Genomic DNA, 16,930 nt, shown 5'->3' with positions numbered 1-16,930 from the left:
CTGATACAGTTACCTCCTCCTGTTTACAGGTTGGGGTCATGATGGTGAACAAGTGTGCAAAGTTTCAAAGCCATATGTCAATGGACTTTGAAAATATTTGAACTATTACAAAAACTTTAACGTAAATTCTAAGTCGAAAAAGGGCCATAATTCTGTCAAAATGCTTGATAGAGTTACCTCCTCCTGTTTACAGGTTGGGGTCATGATGTTGAACAAGCGTGCAAAGTTTCAAAGCCATATGTCAATGGACTTTGAAAATATTTGAACTATTACAAAAACTTTAACGTAAATTCTAAGTCGAAAAAGGGGCATAATTCTGTCAAAATGCTTAATAGAGTTACCTCCTGCTGTCTACAGGTTGGGGTCATGATGTTGAACAAGTGTGCAAAGTTTCAAAGCCATATGTCTATGGACTTTGAAAATATTTGAACTATTACAAAAACTTTAACGTAAATTCTAAGTCGAAAAAGGGGCATAATTCTGTCAAAATGCTTGATAGAGTTACCTCCTCCTGTCTACAGGTTGGGGTCATGATAGTGAACAAGTGTGCAAAGTTTCAAAGCCATATGTCAATGAACTTTGAAAATATTTGAACTATTACAAAAACTTTAACGTAAATTCTAAGTCGAAAAAGGGGCATAATTCTGTCGAAATACTTGATAGAGTTACCTCCTCCTGTCTACAGGTTGGGGTCATGATGGTGAACAAGTGTGCAAAGTTTCAAAGCCATATGTCAATGGACTTTGAAAATATTTGAACTATTACAAAAACTTTAACGTAAATTCTAAGTCGAAAAAGGGGCATAATTCTGTCAAAATGCTTGATAGAGTTACCTCCTCCTGTCTACAGGTTGGGGTCATGATGGTGAACAAGTGTGCAAAGTTTCAAAGCCATATGTCAATGGACTTTGAAAATATTTAAACTATTACAAAAACTTTAACGTAAATTCTAAGTCGAAAAAGGGCCATAATTCTGTCAAAATGCTTGATAGAGTTACCTCCTCCTGTCTACAGGTTGGGGTCATGATGGTGAACAAGTGTGCAAAGTTTCAAAGCCATATGTCAATGGACTTTGAAAATATTTGAACTATTACAAAAACTTTAACATAAGTGGTTACGCCGACGCCGACGCCGACGCTCGGGTGACTGCAATAGCTCTACTTATTCTTATCGAATAGTCGAGCTAAAAATAGTCCAATATTCATATGTCTATTTCAAAATTTATACTGATTAGAAGTAAAGAAATGTTTTCTAAATTGTACACTTCCGTTAATATTGAGCAATAGAAAATGATGTTTTATTCTCTGTTTAGTAACAACAATATTGGTTGGCGATCTATTTTGCTCCACTATTTTATAATACAATTATTGGCCAGTAATAAATAATGCATACTTCACTGTTCAATAACAATGATATTGATCAGTGAGAATAAATGCAATCTTCACCGCACAGTGTGCAATAACAATTTTTTTCTGCCAATGGTGATAAAAAAATTGTCACAGGAGTCCAATAACAATGATATCGGATCCTTAAGTTGATTAATGGTGACTGTATACTTCACACTAACAAAACAAAAAGATTACATTGTAAATGTTAAATGCACTCATTAATGAAAATACTTTCAAAACCCATTCTTCACTAAATCATTTCACACTTTGGTTTTTTCTAACAAGGTTTTACACTATTCATAATAAATATGATTGTGCAGAAAAGAAAACATTTGAGATTACACGTTTTATCAAACAAAAATTTACCAAATGCATACTATGTAAAATAATTTAACTTGCAAAATCTTTGCTGCAATATCAGGTTATAGCAAAATTGAAACAAGTAACTAAGCATGTTTTATGCAAATCCTATTGAAATACAAAATATCAATATTTAATAACAATAAATTAACAATAAATTGCAATACCATTATAAACCTAATGAAAATATATATGGATTCTTTAAGTCAGGTTTTTATCAAAATTTAAGTATTCTTATTACAGCTTGCATACTTTGTAACAGAATATTGAAATCATTCCAAAATGACCTTCTGAATGTCATACTGATATGTTACATGCATGTTAGTAATGAGGAATAAATGTCATAACTTTTTTGCGCTAAATGTTTGTAATAACTTGAATGATTTAAAGGAGATAAAGGCAGGCTGCATCAAGCTTTTGATATATTGAACTATATAATACAGTAAGCTGGTATTGAAGGTCAACTGAAGGCAAAAATTCACAATTTTTCTACATTTGTAAATCTGTGTTCTTTGAAAAATATGTTTCCATTTTTTTTTAAATAATTTAGCAAAAAGTATTTTGGCTTCTCAAAACAATCCTTGGACAGCTTACCATGTTTTTATCTATCACAAATTCACAACCTGTTCCACAATGGATTATAAGATTGGAGCAAACTGTTAATTTGAAATTAACAAATTACAATTTACTTTGGACACTGCAGAATCTGTTTCGTTTTTCCATTTCTGTAATCTGGATCATAATGGCCATCCATTATATAAACATGTATATATATAGATATATATACACAGTAATGATGGTTGACTATAAAGCACAGATAATGAGACTGTTTCACTGGTAACGTATTTCACATAATAGGAAACATTTTGTTCATTTTTCCTCGATATCCAAATATGTAACTGTTGCCCAACTCTTATCCACTGGTTTATTGTAACAATATATTATAAACGTTTCATCACATTGAACACACTGTATCACTAGCTGGTTTCATACGTTGTTAACAGGGCCGCATCCACTGGTTCCATACATGATGGGCATGTGAATGACCTCATTAACCAGTCATCTATACAGTCTTTGTGGTATGAATGCATACATGGTAATATACGCAATTGTTCTCCCACACTAAAATCACCCATGCATATAACACACCTGTAAATATATAAACATTTTTGTTATAGAATTTTCTTTAACTGACTTGCAAACTTTACAAAAGTCTTATATGCAAATGTTGTTTAAGAAGTGTTGTTATATGACAGTGCAGACAGACATTTAGACAGACAGACAGACACTGATCACAACAGTTAAACTCTAGCATGATGTGCTATGGTGAGTTTGCAAGATAAAAATTACTGAAATACTAGTAAAGATCAGAATCATTTTCATATGTGCATTTTTTTGTTGTTGTATTTTACATCGCACCAATATAGAATAGGTCATACATGTATGGCGACTTTCCAGCTTTACTGGTGGAGGACAACCTTAGGTGCCCCTGCATGCATTATTTCAAGCATAAAATTTTTAATGTGCATGTAAGTAGAACAAACAATGCTCTGTAAGCTAGCTGGATAGTCCCAGTCAGGCTTCAAATCCACAGCATTGAGGGGCAAGTGGTTTAAAGGCCACAGACATCCTACATGTGCTTTGTGCGTAAATAAATGTTCTAATATTTTAAATTGAAACTTGCCTAGCATACCCTTTCCATTTTACTTGAAAACAATCTTGAAGACTGAATCTCTAAATAATAGAGCAAAGTAACTAAAAGTATTGAAATTTAGACGTTTTCAATCACAAACTTTCTTATGGTTAATCTGAGTACTAAAACTATTAGAAATGCATTCGAAAACTTCAAATGCAGTAATATAGTTTACAAAACCTGAAACAAGCTAAATCTATAACAATGAAAATCATACTTTAACTTTCATGTGACTTCTATATTAAAACCAGAGAAATGGCTATCAAAGACTGGTCAGATATCAGTTACCTTATGATATCATTTTTGTCAAAACACAGATTGTTCGGTCCATGTTTACTTTGACTATAAGGTTACCATGGTGATGATTAAAATCATCCATGATCAGACTGTATGTATGTGAACGCTGGCCTGGCTAGATTTCAGTGGTACACATAATGCTCTTATATTGATAACATCATACTCACTCTTTTCCTTTCTTTGAAGAGCCATCATATATACCAGTGGGCAGATGACTGATAAGCCCAAGCCTCTTGGCAATTTTCACTTGTTCATCCTCAGTCAGCTGGCTGGCAGTTCTACTTACATTTGGTGAAGGATGATAGATAGGCATCCTCTGCTGTGGATGCTCCTGAAGGTACACAAACACTTGAACAGTTAAATTATAGATCTTTTTTAAGTTTATACCTTCTCCTTTTTTTTGTGTGAATATAATTATATTTATTTCAGTTTTTATTATACTGCATGTTTATAATGTCACTTTTCATCAGATAATTGTGACATTTATATAGTTTTTTATATAATACTGCACATTTGTAACATCGCTTTTCGTTAGATAATCGTGAAGTTTATATAGTTAATATACACAGCTGCTGTCCATTTATAAAGAAATCTCACTTTATTTCTCTAAAAATGATGCTTGCTGTATTATAAATTCGTTAGAAATATTTCTGACAGGTTATATGGCCATATATAAATGGTTGTTTGCAATATTACCCTTGCCTGGTGGCTAGGGTTATATTAACAACCATTTATATAGGGCCATATAACCTGTCAACAATCTTAATAACAAATAATACATGTATATCTTAATCAAAGAGCTAAAACTGACGATTATTATAACAGTGACTAATACATGTACATGTTTACAAATGAAGTACTTGGCATATTTATGTTTTGCTAATTTGCTAAGCTAAACATTGTCATAAATATTAATATTTACATAATTATGCAGACCTGTCAGCTAGGTCCAGTCTTTTAAAGTGGAAAAAGGACAAGCATATAAAAAAGCCAAATGCGAAAAAAAACCAAAAAACAAGCCATTTTTAAAATGCAAGGTATTTGATTAGAGGTGGTCGTTTACCACAGGTTTGACTGAGGATATATACCAAAATTAATGATTTCTAAAATAAACACAAAAATACAGAAACAAAAGCCACTTTAGCCAGTTAATACAAGTGCTAAGTTAAGATACAAAAATGTAAGAATGTCCTATAATTGGGCCATTCATGAATTTATAAAGCCTTCCATAAACAAGACACTACACATTTGGCATTGCTTTAAGAGATATTGATCACACCATAAACAACAATCAACATTTGCATGCATCAATCAATACATATTATATTCAACATTAATACTTGCTTACAGAGATAAATAATGCCCTTTCACATTAAAGACCTCTACAAATATCAATAAATTATTTGGCATTGGAGTTAAATATAGACATATTGGCATAAAGATAGTGAATCTAAGAATAAATAAATTATGACTTTTAGACATAGCACAAGACCAGTTCATGAACACTACCCATGATAGATTAAAACACATGAGATAAGAATAGTTGACATTGAGCAAAAGGAAAGTCATTAAATGTTTATAGATAAAGGCCATGACTTTTTTTCCCATTTTTTTCCCAACAGTCTAGAAAAAGATTTAAAGACAAAGCATAAAAGAAAAATTTAAACAAATAGGCCATAAAAAGCATGAACATTTTAAATAAATAGGCCATGAAGAGTATGAGTTTAAACAAATAGGCCATGAAAAGTTTATTCATATATGCAATAAGGCCATGAATAGTTTATACACATAGGCTATGAAAAGTTTTATGCAAATAGACCATAAAAGTTTAAACACATAAATGTAGGCCATAAAATGTTATCCATATAGCCTTATAGGCCATGAAAAGTTTATGCAAATAGACCACTTAGGTCATGAAAAGTTTTTGCAAAGAGACCACTTAGGTCATGAAAAGTTTTTGCAAAGATTTTTTGTTTTTGTTTTGAGTTTTACGTCACATTGACACAGTATAGGTCATATTGCGACGTCCCAGCTTAACTGGTGGTTTCAGGCACGAACAGGTACCTGAGTAGAACCACCGACATTCCGTAAGCTAGCTGGATAGCTTACTCACAAAGAAAGAATCACTCGATCAGACCAAAAGGGTGTATTATAAGGAATACATCATTACATGTAGTTTAAAGAAAGACCTAACCCAAGATCTGACAAATATACACATGATTTTTTTTTATACAATATTGTAACACTGCCTCGTAAATTCTATACATTATGTAATGAAAGCTGGTCACATTACTTCTTCAAATGTAAACTTTAGCTACATTAAATGCTTGATTACATCTAAAATAGAGACTACACCCACAACACAAATAACTGATGTTTCAAATACATCAATAAACTTAAAGTACAAAATACTGATTCAGATTTCATTACAAAACGATTCACTAGATTTGTTTCACAAACATAAACTTAGGTTGTAGGTAGTCTGTCCTAGACTGAAAGACCACTTCAAATTGGAACACATGTCACTTAAGACTAATGATTCCCTCCCTTCTCAAAACTGAACTCTCTTAGAGCTGCATGCCAAAATATGTCAACAAAATAAAACTTGAGTAAAATGTACTAAAACTTTAAGACTAGAAATGTGTCATCATGCCACGGATGCCCCCGCATGCAGCCAAAATTTCAGATGTTATAATATTTAGTTCCAAATTTGTTTGCACAAATAATTTTTTTCATTTTAAGTTCAAAGCCCTTAAAACTTTTCAATGTTAACACAAACCATTTTCATACAATGTTCAAGGCACTGAAATTATTCAGTCTAAACCTTTTGAAAATAGCATATTTCATATTTGTAGCCAAAATAATGGCTACATACATTTCAGTGCTGAAACTGAAAGTTCAAAATTTTTACAACATTCAAGAAAGATAAGTTTGTCCAAAATCATTGAACCACGACCAAATTCCAACTTAAACTGCTTATTCCTAAGATGTATCTATATTATTTTCAAAGTGAAAGGGACATAACTCTGCCAAAAAGTCATCGAACCATGACCAAATTCAAACTTGACCTGCCCATTCCTTTGACATATCCATATGTCAAATTTGAGTAGTTGGGTAGATAATGAACAGAAACTGTAAATTTCATAATATTTTCAAAGTGAAAGGGGCATTACTCTGCCAAAAATCATTGAACCATGACCAAATTCAAACTTGGCCTGGGCATTCCAAAAATATCCATATGTCAAATTTGAGTTGAATGTGTTGTACCATTGGGGAGATAATAAACAGAAACTGAAAATTTCATATTATTTTCAAAGTGAAAGGGGCATAACCCTGCCAAAAATCATTGAACCATAACCAACTTTGAACTTGACCTGCGCATTCCTGTGACGTATCCATATGTCAAGTTTGAGTTAAAAGTGTTGTACCATTGGGGAGATAATGACCGGAAACTGAAAATTTCATATTATTTCCAAAGTGAAAGGGGCATAACTCTGCCAAAAATCATTGAACCATGACCAAATTCGAACTTGACCTGTATTTTCTCACGACATATCCATATGTCAAATTTGAGTTGAATGTGTTGTACTGTTGGGGAGATAATGAACGGAAACTGAAAATTTCATATTATTTTCAAAGTAAAAGGGGCATAACTCTGCCAAAAATCATCGAACCATGACCAAATTCGAACTTGACCTGTATTTTCTCATGACATATCCATATGTCAAGTTTGAGTTGAATGTGTTGTACCATTGGGGAGATAATGAACGGAAACTGAAAATTTCATATTATTTTAAAGTAAAAGGGGCATAACTCTGCCAAAAATCATCAAACCATGACCAAATTCGAACTTGACCTGTATTTTCTCACGACATATCCATATGTCAAATTTGAGTTGAATGTGTGCAACCGTTACTAAGATAATGAACGGAAACTGATGATGACGGAATGACAGAATGACGGAAGGACGGAATGACGGAAGGACGGAACAGGGTAACACTATATGCCCCGGCCATTACATGGCGGGGGCATAAAAAGTAAAAGTTTCAAGATTCAAGCAATAATTTACATGTAATGTGCGATTGAAAGCCTAAAAAGCCCCCTCCCCCCCCTCATATTTTATATAACATACTCTTGATCTATATATTATCAAAACGTTACTAAACACATTTTTGTTGATTGCATATGTGCTGTTTGCAATGTGTCAATTATTTTCTTTGTTCACTGCACAATATTTCATTTTAATTTTTTTTTAAACTTTTCATGACAATTAGCACAAATCTGGAAGCATGCTGTTTTAAAAGCAAGTATGAAGATAGGTTGTAATAATGATCAATTCATATTTTGTACTTTCGTTACATTATGTACTTTAGAAGAAGCTACTTTTAGGTAAAATGATATTCATATACTTCCTTATAGAACATTTAAATATTGAATTTTTGTCATGTTTTGCACTTTAATAGATGTTATCTGAAACTCAGCAAATGTGGTTTTTTTCCCAGCTAATCCTTAGGTACAAACTTTTACGGTTATAGCTTCACCTGCACAACCCGTCACAAATTAGATTAGTCATTTTCGAAGCTGTAACAGTAATAGTTTGTTTGTACCTACAGATCTAAGCTTGGAAAAACCAAAATATTGTTAATTCTGGAGTTAGTCTATTCTTGCATTGTATTATCATTATTAGAATATCAGACTTACATAGATGAAATGCCGAGGAAAAATGCCTAATTACTTCCCTTAGTTAGAAATCTCTTTTTATCATACATGTAATTATTTGGATTTTTTTTGTATACATGTTTTTTTAATTTTGCTTGTTCTTTTTCATCTGGACATTTTGCATATCATAATTACACTGTACAAATATATATTCATTATAATTCAAACCTTATCTCCGAAACCTGCTTAAACTGTAGTCATTGGCCTTTGTCACCAGTATAGAGCCAGGCCAGTCTGTAAATCTGTGCAATTTGACCATGCAGGTCTCTATACTGCTGGTAGCTCAATTTCTGTATTAAATTTTGATATTGATATACATGTACCTTTTACTTTGTATAACCTGCTCCAAAGTCAAATCTGGGACAATACACAAAAGCTTTCAATCCAAGAATTAGTGCTAAATTATCCCCCCCCCCCCAAAAAAAAAAAATATGTATTTTCCCCATATTTTCTACCCCAAAAATTTTGTTCTTCTAAATTTACCAGTCTATATCTTCCCAAAAGAAAGCAACATTTCACAATAATCTACTGAAATTTTCTTTTTGCAAAATAATATATGTTTTTAATTAATTAAAGACCTATAATGTGACTCAGAAATACTTTTATTTCTATTCCTTAAAAGCTTTTTATGTTTTGTGTACATTTACAGTATACAAAAAGTTATACATTAATTGGCCAATTACCAGAACCATCTTTTTCATCTGTTGCTTTTTGGCAGTAAGTTCAGTTTGAGTGAATAAGTATTTTGTATGGATGTCAAAATACTACTTTGTTTACATTTTGCTACTTTTATAACAAATTATTTGACATTTATTGCTAGTACTTTTTTCTTGTAACACTAAGCATCTAACATTTCTCTAAAACCATCATTTAGTCATTATAAAACTAATCTTTGTCCTTTCTAAAGAAGTAAAAATTATTTGTTTCTGAGGCACAATGTGTCTTTAACAACATGAGTGTTATTCAACACTATTGCATGTATGTATTGCAAGATGTGCCTGAAATTCCCGCCAGCTGCTACAAGATTTAATTCTCCCTCATACAGGTTCTGTTCCCTCATAACATAGAGAGAGAAAGCCCTGCCATACAACACAAATTCAGCATAATATTAAGGGATAACATTACATAACTGGCATATTAAGTCATCTGTTGTGTTAAACAGCTCATTATGACAATTGTACCTGCATTGTATAATATCATGATTATAAATCATTGACAATTATTTTGAAAATGTAATACATCTACTTTTTTTTAACTTTTATACTTAAAAAACGTTATTTATTAATTAAAGTATTTCAATTTGCCCGTATAATTATCACAGGGAGTGTTTTTTAAATGCCAAAAAATTTTATGATTGTCCATTCAAAAAATGTGGTAAATATCTGCATTGTCCTGTTCTTATACATTTTGTTATAATTTTTTAATGTGAATTTCACTGTATACAGTATAGTGAAATAAAAAGAGTTATGCCATAAATTTTACTTCTTTGTTCCATAATATCAATAACACTTAGAGCTATTGAAATCATATAAAAAGATAGTCATGAGAAATAGCTTTCACGGCCTACATTGTATACTTTTTTCTAGGAAAGTGACAAAATAAAAGTAATTTATTTGTCTGCCAGCAAATTCTAGTAAAGCCTAGAACATAGATCCCTGAAATCAACCTTTAAATAGAAAGTATGACATCATCATTAGCATCTTTTATTACATATCCTTTGAATATTTTTTTCAGATAATAGAAATAGAAATGTTCAAAATAAAACTAAATTTTGATAACTAAACACTTTAACTATTATAAAGTTACTATTAAACATTGTGTACAATACTGAATTTAATTTGACAAATACTCAGCTGTCAAACGGTGAAAACTATATTGGATGAGGCATGAGCCTGTTGCCAAACCTATATTAATAGACTTGGCTAGTGTCTTAATAAAATACCAGTTTTGCAGCTATCGAGGTTCAATAGAATCAATATTGACATTATTGTACTCAATAGTATATAACATTTTTATTTTTGACAGCAATTTGTCACTTCCAGTACAATATTTATATGATATGGATAATTGGGACTTGGAAAATAAAAATGTGGCTAGATGTAGTACAATACAGATTTGTTATGGATCTTTGGACTCTGAAATGAAAACAAGAATTAACTGATAAAACTTGATCAAATAATGATTTGTATTGGGAGCTCACAATCATAGTGCTAATGCTGATAGATGGTTTGTTTACATTTCATATGGTGTGAAATAAAATGAAATACAGCTTAACTCTAGAAAAGTAATACATGTACAATAACATGTATCTTCAAATACTTAATTAATCATCTACTGGAAATATAAACAACCTCTCTGGAAAAAAGGCAGATTCTACATGTTTGTTGTAACTCTTTTGAGAATCAACCATAGGAATAAGATTTAATATGGAAACAATATTATTTTACTGATGATAAATTCTGTATAATATATCTTCATATAGCTTTAAAAGAGAAGATCATTTATATTAGGTAACGAGTCCAGTGTACAAGAAGAAAAGAAAGCTGTAGAAAATACTTCAAACTTATAAAATAAAACAACTTCAATTGTCTCCATGAAAATAATTTGAACTTTCTTTATTTAACATTTGAGCCGCGTCACGACAAAACCAACATAGTGCATTTGCGACCAGCATGGATCCAGACCAACCTACGCAGTCTGATCAGGATCCATGCTGTTCGCTTACCAACTCTATTACAAGTAGAGAAACTGATAGCGAACAGCATGGATCCTGATCAGACTGCGCGGATGTGCAGGCTGGTCTGGATCCATGCTGGTCGCAAACCCATTATGTTGGTTTTGTCATGACATGGCTCATTTATAACAAATTGCCAATTATGACATATCCTGTTACTGAATGATTCAAACAAAAGATTACATCTACTGCGAGAAATATTTACGAGAAGGATAGAAGAGAATAGATAATAGATATGATCTTATACATCCAGCTAAAAACCATTTTATATTATCAATATTGACCTAAATAATTAATGCATTAAACCATTTGACATGGTTAAGTCAGTTATAGTAAACAATAAACAATGAAAACTTGCTTATAAATCAGATAAATATTTTATCAACAAAGTATTGATACAAATTTAAATACACAATGTCTTGTTGTATCTATATAACAAATCCATCTTAAAATAAACATGCTGGCTTTAAGGATACTGCTGATTACATGTTATGTAATCTTTATAAAACAAAAGATACCATGGTTGGTTGGTAATCAAGTTTTATCCTTTGCTTCCTTAAACATGAAATTACATGTGATAATAAGCAGGTGTTGAAATTTTATGAAAATAACCAAATGCATAACCAACCAACAGGACACAGGCTTTCACCAATCACAATCAATTTTGTGCAATATCAATAACAATCGCAATTAATTTAATGACTTCCTCATTTCAGTGCAGAAAAAGGATGTTCTAGATTTCAACAAATTTAAAAGATATTTTTTTGGTGATTTGTGCACTCTGTGTCATTACATTAGGATTTCATTTAAAGTTACTAATATATGCACATTACCAATCATATACATATAAGTCTTTTGTTTCAAGATCTAAATGATCTTATTCCATGAAACTAAAACAGCAACCCATAGGAAAAACTGAAAATAGCCAGGGCTTCTGTTAGTAGAAGTTTGGAAGTCATTTAGTGACTTAATTACTCCTTGATCATGGCTTGCAACATCTAAAATGTAATGCCTTTCAAGACTTTTCTTCTGTACCTATAAAATGTGTCTTCCAAATTGCGGCAATAATTATATCAGAGATTTTGCAGTTTCTGACCTCCAAATTTTGGAACTTTTTGGCTTACAAATTCAGGGAATGACCAAAGTATTTTTTAAGAGGCAAATATTATTTAACTAAAAACATATTTTTGTTTAGTCCAACTAATTTTTCTTTGGATGAGATATTGTGCTATTTTGAGTATGGGCAATATCCCTTCAAGCAAGATTCTGACCCAGAACAATATATCTAACATGCATATATATCTCAGAATATAAGTTTGGCATCATGCATGTCAATATATTTTGACTAATGTTGGTTATAATCTTTTAAGAACTTATTTATTTAAAAAGTATAAGAAATGTATCATTTGTAAAATATCATCATCATGTGTAAGCTAAAATAAACTCTGACTCATCTCTTCATGTCTTTGAACAGCTGTTTATTGAGAACAAAGGACACAGTAAACAAAGATGACATCCCTTGTTATAATTTGTATTCAATGTTATGGTGACAGTAATGGTAACCTAACCAAAAATATTTATTTAATTTGTATTTCATCAGTATGCAAAGTTAAAAACATGCATTTAAGAAAAGATACGGAGAACCAGTGAAGTGAAACAAAAATAAACAAAACGGTGAACATGCCTGATATGGAGGTGGGGGTCCTAGAGCCTGTTCGACACTATCATGGCCTTCACTGCCTCGTAAAAGTGAAATATCATCGTTACTTTGCGCTTTTAAACAGTTGCCCATCGTGAAATGTTCAATAGTAATACGTTAAATAAGTATCAAATATAGACAAAGTCATTTTCTTCCCGTCAAAACATTGACCTAACAACAACCTTTAAAAATGCATCCGAGATTTGTGACGTAAACAGCTGATAGAAATAGTTCTAAACAAATATATTGACAAACATTTCTATGTCTGACAAATATCAAACACAATTTGAATCAGTAATTGTATATACATTGAAGAAAGTGGAGACATTAATCAAATACAAACAGATTTAAAAGCATGTGCTAATCTCTATCTCGCAAAATGTCAACAAATTGTGATTCGGTCTGCGGACTAATATTACAGGTGCCGGTTAAGAATAAAACTATAACGACTAGAAATCTAAAATTTCACGGAACATTCCCGCCATTTGTCAGTTGAAAAGTTAGTTAATATAATTATAGAACATTCAATAAAGAACAATGTGTTTACATAAATGTATAGGTTCTTGTTAATATGGACATAATTAATCTAACTTAGTTATCCAAGATGAATATACATTAGTACTGGAACATACGATACGTTATAGTACATCCCAGATTAGTAGTACGTTTATGTCCGGGGACGTATTGTTGAGTAATATTTACTGTCCCTATTTAAATATACACAAAGGCACTATGAACATTAGAATAATGTTTAAGTTATATATACGATAAACACGATAAGATTCATTAAAACAGATTGTAGATTAAACATTCTTTTGTTAATGATCATTAATTACAAACGTCCATTTGCGGGGCCTATATTGGCAGGTGGTATTTCCCCTTGCTGAATAGCACGGTCTATTCATGTTAGACAGACAAGGCCATACATGTATATTGCTTTTCGCACATAACAGAAGTGTTTCTGAAAGATTCCACATAGCTAAAGTCCATGACATAAGCATCTTTGTGAACAGATACATTTGTTTCTGAGAAAAATATATTGATAGTTCTGAGAATAAAAACGAACAAAAAAGCCAAGTGATTATCATTTGCCACCAGTATATTAGCCAGGTAATTAGCATTTGTCACCAGTATAAGCCAAGTGATTATCATTTGCCACCAGTACAAGCCAGGTGGTTATCATTTATACCACCAGTATAAGCCAGGTGACTATCATTTGCCACCAGTATAAGCCAGGTGACTAGCATTTGCCACCAGTGTAAGCCATGTGATCATCATTTTCCACCAGTATAAGCCATGTGATTATCATTTGCCACTAGTATAAGCCAGGTGACTAGCCTTTACCACCAGTATAAGACATGTGATTATCATTTGCCACCAGGATAAGCCATGTGATTATCATTTGCCACCAGTATAAGCCATGTGGTTATCATTTTCCACCAGTATAAGCCAGGTGACTATCATTTGCCACCAGTATAAGCCAGGTGACTAGCATTTGCCACCAGTGTAAGCCATGTGATCATCATTTTCCACCAGTATAAGCCATGTGATTATCATTTGCCACCAGTATAAGCCAGGTGACTAGCCTTTACCACCAGTATAAGCCAGGTGACTATAGCATTTGCCACCAGTATAAGCCATGTGATTATCATTTGCCACCAGTATAAGCCAGGTGACTAGCCTTTGCCACCAGTATATAGCAGGTGATTAGCCTTTGCCACCAGTATAAGCCATGTGATTATCATTTGCCACCAGTATAAGCCAGGTGATTATCATTTGCCACCAGTATAAGCCAGGTGATTAGCCTTTGCCACCAGTATAAGCCAAGTGATTATCATTTGCCACCAGTATAAGCCATGTGATTATCATTTGCCACCAGTATAAGCCAGGTGATTATCATTTGCCACCAGTATAAGCCATGTGATTATCATTTGCCACCAGTATAAGCCATGTGATTATCATTTGCCACCAGTATAAGCCAGGTGACTAGCCTTTGCCACCAGTATATGCCAGGTGATTAGCCTTTGCCACCAGTATAAGCCAGGTGATTAACATTTGCCACCAGTATAAGCCAGGTGACTAGCCTTTGCCACCAGTATAAGCCAGGTGATAAACCTTTGCCACCAGTATATGCCAGGTGACTAGCCTTTGCCACCAGTATATGCCAGGTGACTAGCCTTTGCCACCAGTATAAGCCAGGTGATTATCATTTGCCACCAGTATAAGCCATGTGATTATCATTTGCCACCAGTATAAGCCAGGTGACTAGCCTTTACCACCAGTATATGCCAGGTGATTAGCCTTTGCCACCAGTATAAGCCAGGTGATTAACATTTGCCACCAGTATAAGCCAGGTGATTAGCCTTTGCCATCAGTATAAGCCAGGTGATTATCCTTTGCCACCAGTTTATGCCAGGTGATTAGCCTTTGCCACCAGTATAAGCCATGTGATTAACCTTTACCACCAGTATTAGCCAGGTGATTTACATTTGCCACCAGTATATGCCAGGTGATTAACCTTTACCACCAGTATAAACCAGGCAAGGTTACACTTTCTGACTAATTTTAATTTGATATCCCGACAATTGGTATATTATTTATTTTTTTTTTTGCAGAACAACGTGGAAGAAATAAAACGATTGGCGAAATTTTAGGGGCTCGACCCAAGTGAAGAACTTGTGCAGGCTATTTCTGAGAAATGTCAGTTTCATAATATGTACGAGGTATGTTCAAAAAGTTCGTGGATTTTTGCTGTCATTTTTTACTTGGTTCATAAAAACACTCTTATTGGATATGAATCGAAAGAGTGTCTTTATTTCTAAAAGTAGATTTACTTTTATTGTTAACTTTTATTTCTTTTACGAGTTATGTGCACTTTAATAACCATGGCAACGCAACATCGGCGCACGCCGAAATTTTCATATAATGTTTAAATATAAACAAATGTTGAAACAAACAGAATTTATAAAGATAAAATGCACCCGGACAACGTTCGTAGAGAAATATATAACGGGGATAACATATTGTACCGAATTTTTAAAAAATATCAAATATTTAGGCCTAATGATATTCTTTTCTATGTGCATGTTTATTTATTTTTCAATGATTTGAAATGAATATAGCTTACTGTTCGAAAAACAAGTGTATGTAACAAGGAAGTATATAGAGATTTCCTTCAAATACATTAATATCTTTGGATACTATTTATTTCTTTTCGTTATATTCGCAATGATTTGCTTAATGTGATATTATGCCAATCCAAGAGAAATATAATGAGTGAAAAGGTAAAAATCAAACAAAGTTTACGTTTTGACATAATTCCTTTTAATTCTATAATGTAATTTGCATGGACGAAAAATAACTCACATGGCCCAAGGAAATTTCTACAAATATTCTACAAATATTCATCAGGATTAATACATGTTACGTTCAAATTATTTATATTTTATTTGTCATCATTTTCTAATCAACAGTTGATCAATCACCATTTGTAAACTAGTAGTCAATCCTATGAAATATATAGTCAGTTCAGCTCATCTTTACAAAGAAAAAATGAGCATAATGTCACTTTAATGGTTTTCATATTTCAGAAAAAGTTGGCGATTGGAAAAATTGGTTTACGAGGAATTTGATAAACATTATTTGGAATTTGCCGCTAGTTGTGGATTGCGGTTTCAATTTACGTGACTGTAATGTACGAGTAAAACAGTTGTGTTAAGATCTATGTAAGGTATCCAAAGTCTTTGTCAGTACATTTATTTAATTTATTTATTGTTCGGCAGTTAAAAAATACAGGTAAAAGCGGAAAATATGCTCATCTTCCAATGAATGTTTTTCATTTCTATATGCAATGCATTGTAAATAAATGTTTTATGTATACAATGTATTAAATGACCTTTACTTGAATTATAACTTGAATTTCACATGCATTACAATTTTATAAATTTATAACTTACGTTGTTTACTTAATATATTACGTATTAAGTGTTTTTGATATAAACATTCGTATTACCTCATGAAAGGTTTTTTTATGTAATGTTT

At 32.3% G+C, this 16,930-nt stretch overlaps 1 protein-coding gene across 1 annotated transcript; it reads right to left on the bottom strand.

The window, feature by feature from the left end:
- Nucleotides 1-1,189: 1,189 nt before the first annotated feature.
- Nucleotides 1,190-13,103, bottom strand: LOC132720312 (RING finger protein 11-like). Its single transcript, XM_060704430.1, has 3 exons — nt 12,875-13,103; nt 3,905-4,068; nt 1,190-2,896 (listed from the first exon to the last, which is right to left on the bottom strand). Exons 1-3 carry the CDS (start codon nt 12,980-12,982, stop codon nt 2,725-2,727), a joined length of 444 nt encoding a protein of 147 aa, XP_060560413.1. The 5' UTR covers nt 12,983-13,103; the 3' UTR covers nt 1,190-2,724.
- Between the last annotated feature and the right edge of the window lie 3,827 nt (nt 13,104-16,930).

Source organism: Ruditapes philippinarum, unplaced genomic scaffold (assembly GCF_026571515.1).
Source record: "Ruditapes philippinarum isolate M1 unplaced genomic scaffold, ASM2657151v2 ctg6987_1_1_1_1, whole genome shotgun sequence".
Classification (NCBI taxonomy): domain Eukaryota; kingdom Metazoa; phylum Mollusca; class Bivalvia; order Venerida; family Veneridae; genus Ruditapes; species Ruditapes philippinarum.
The sequence above is the reverse complement of the archived record's forward strand: the minus strand, read 5'-3'. Positions and strand labels throughout refer to the sequence as shown.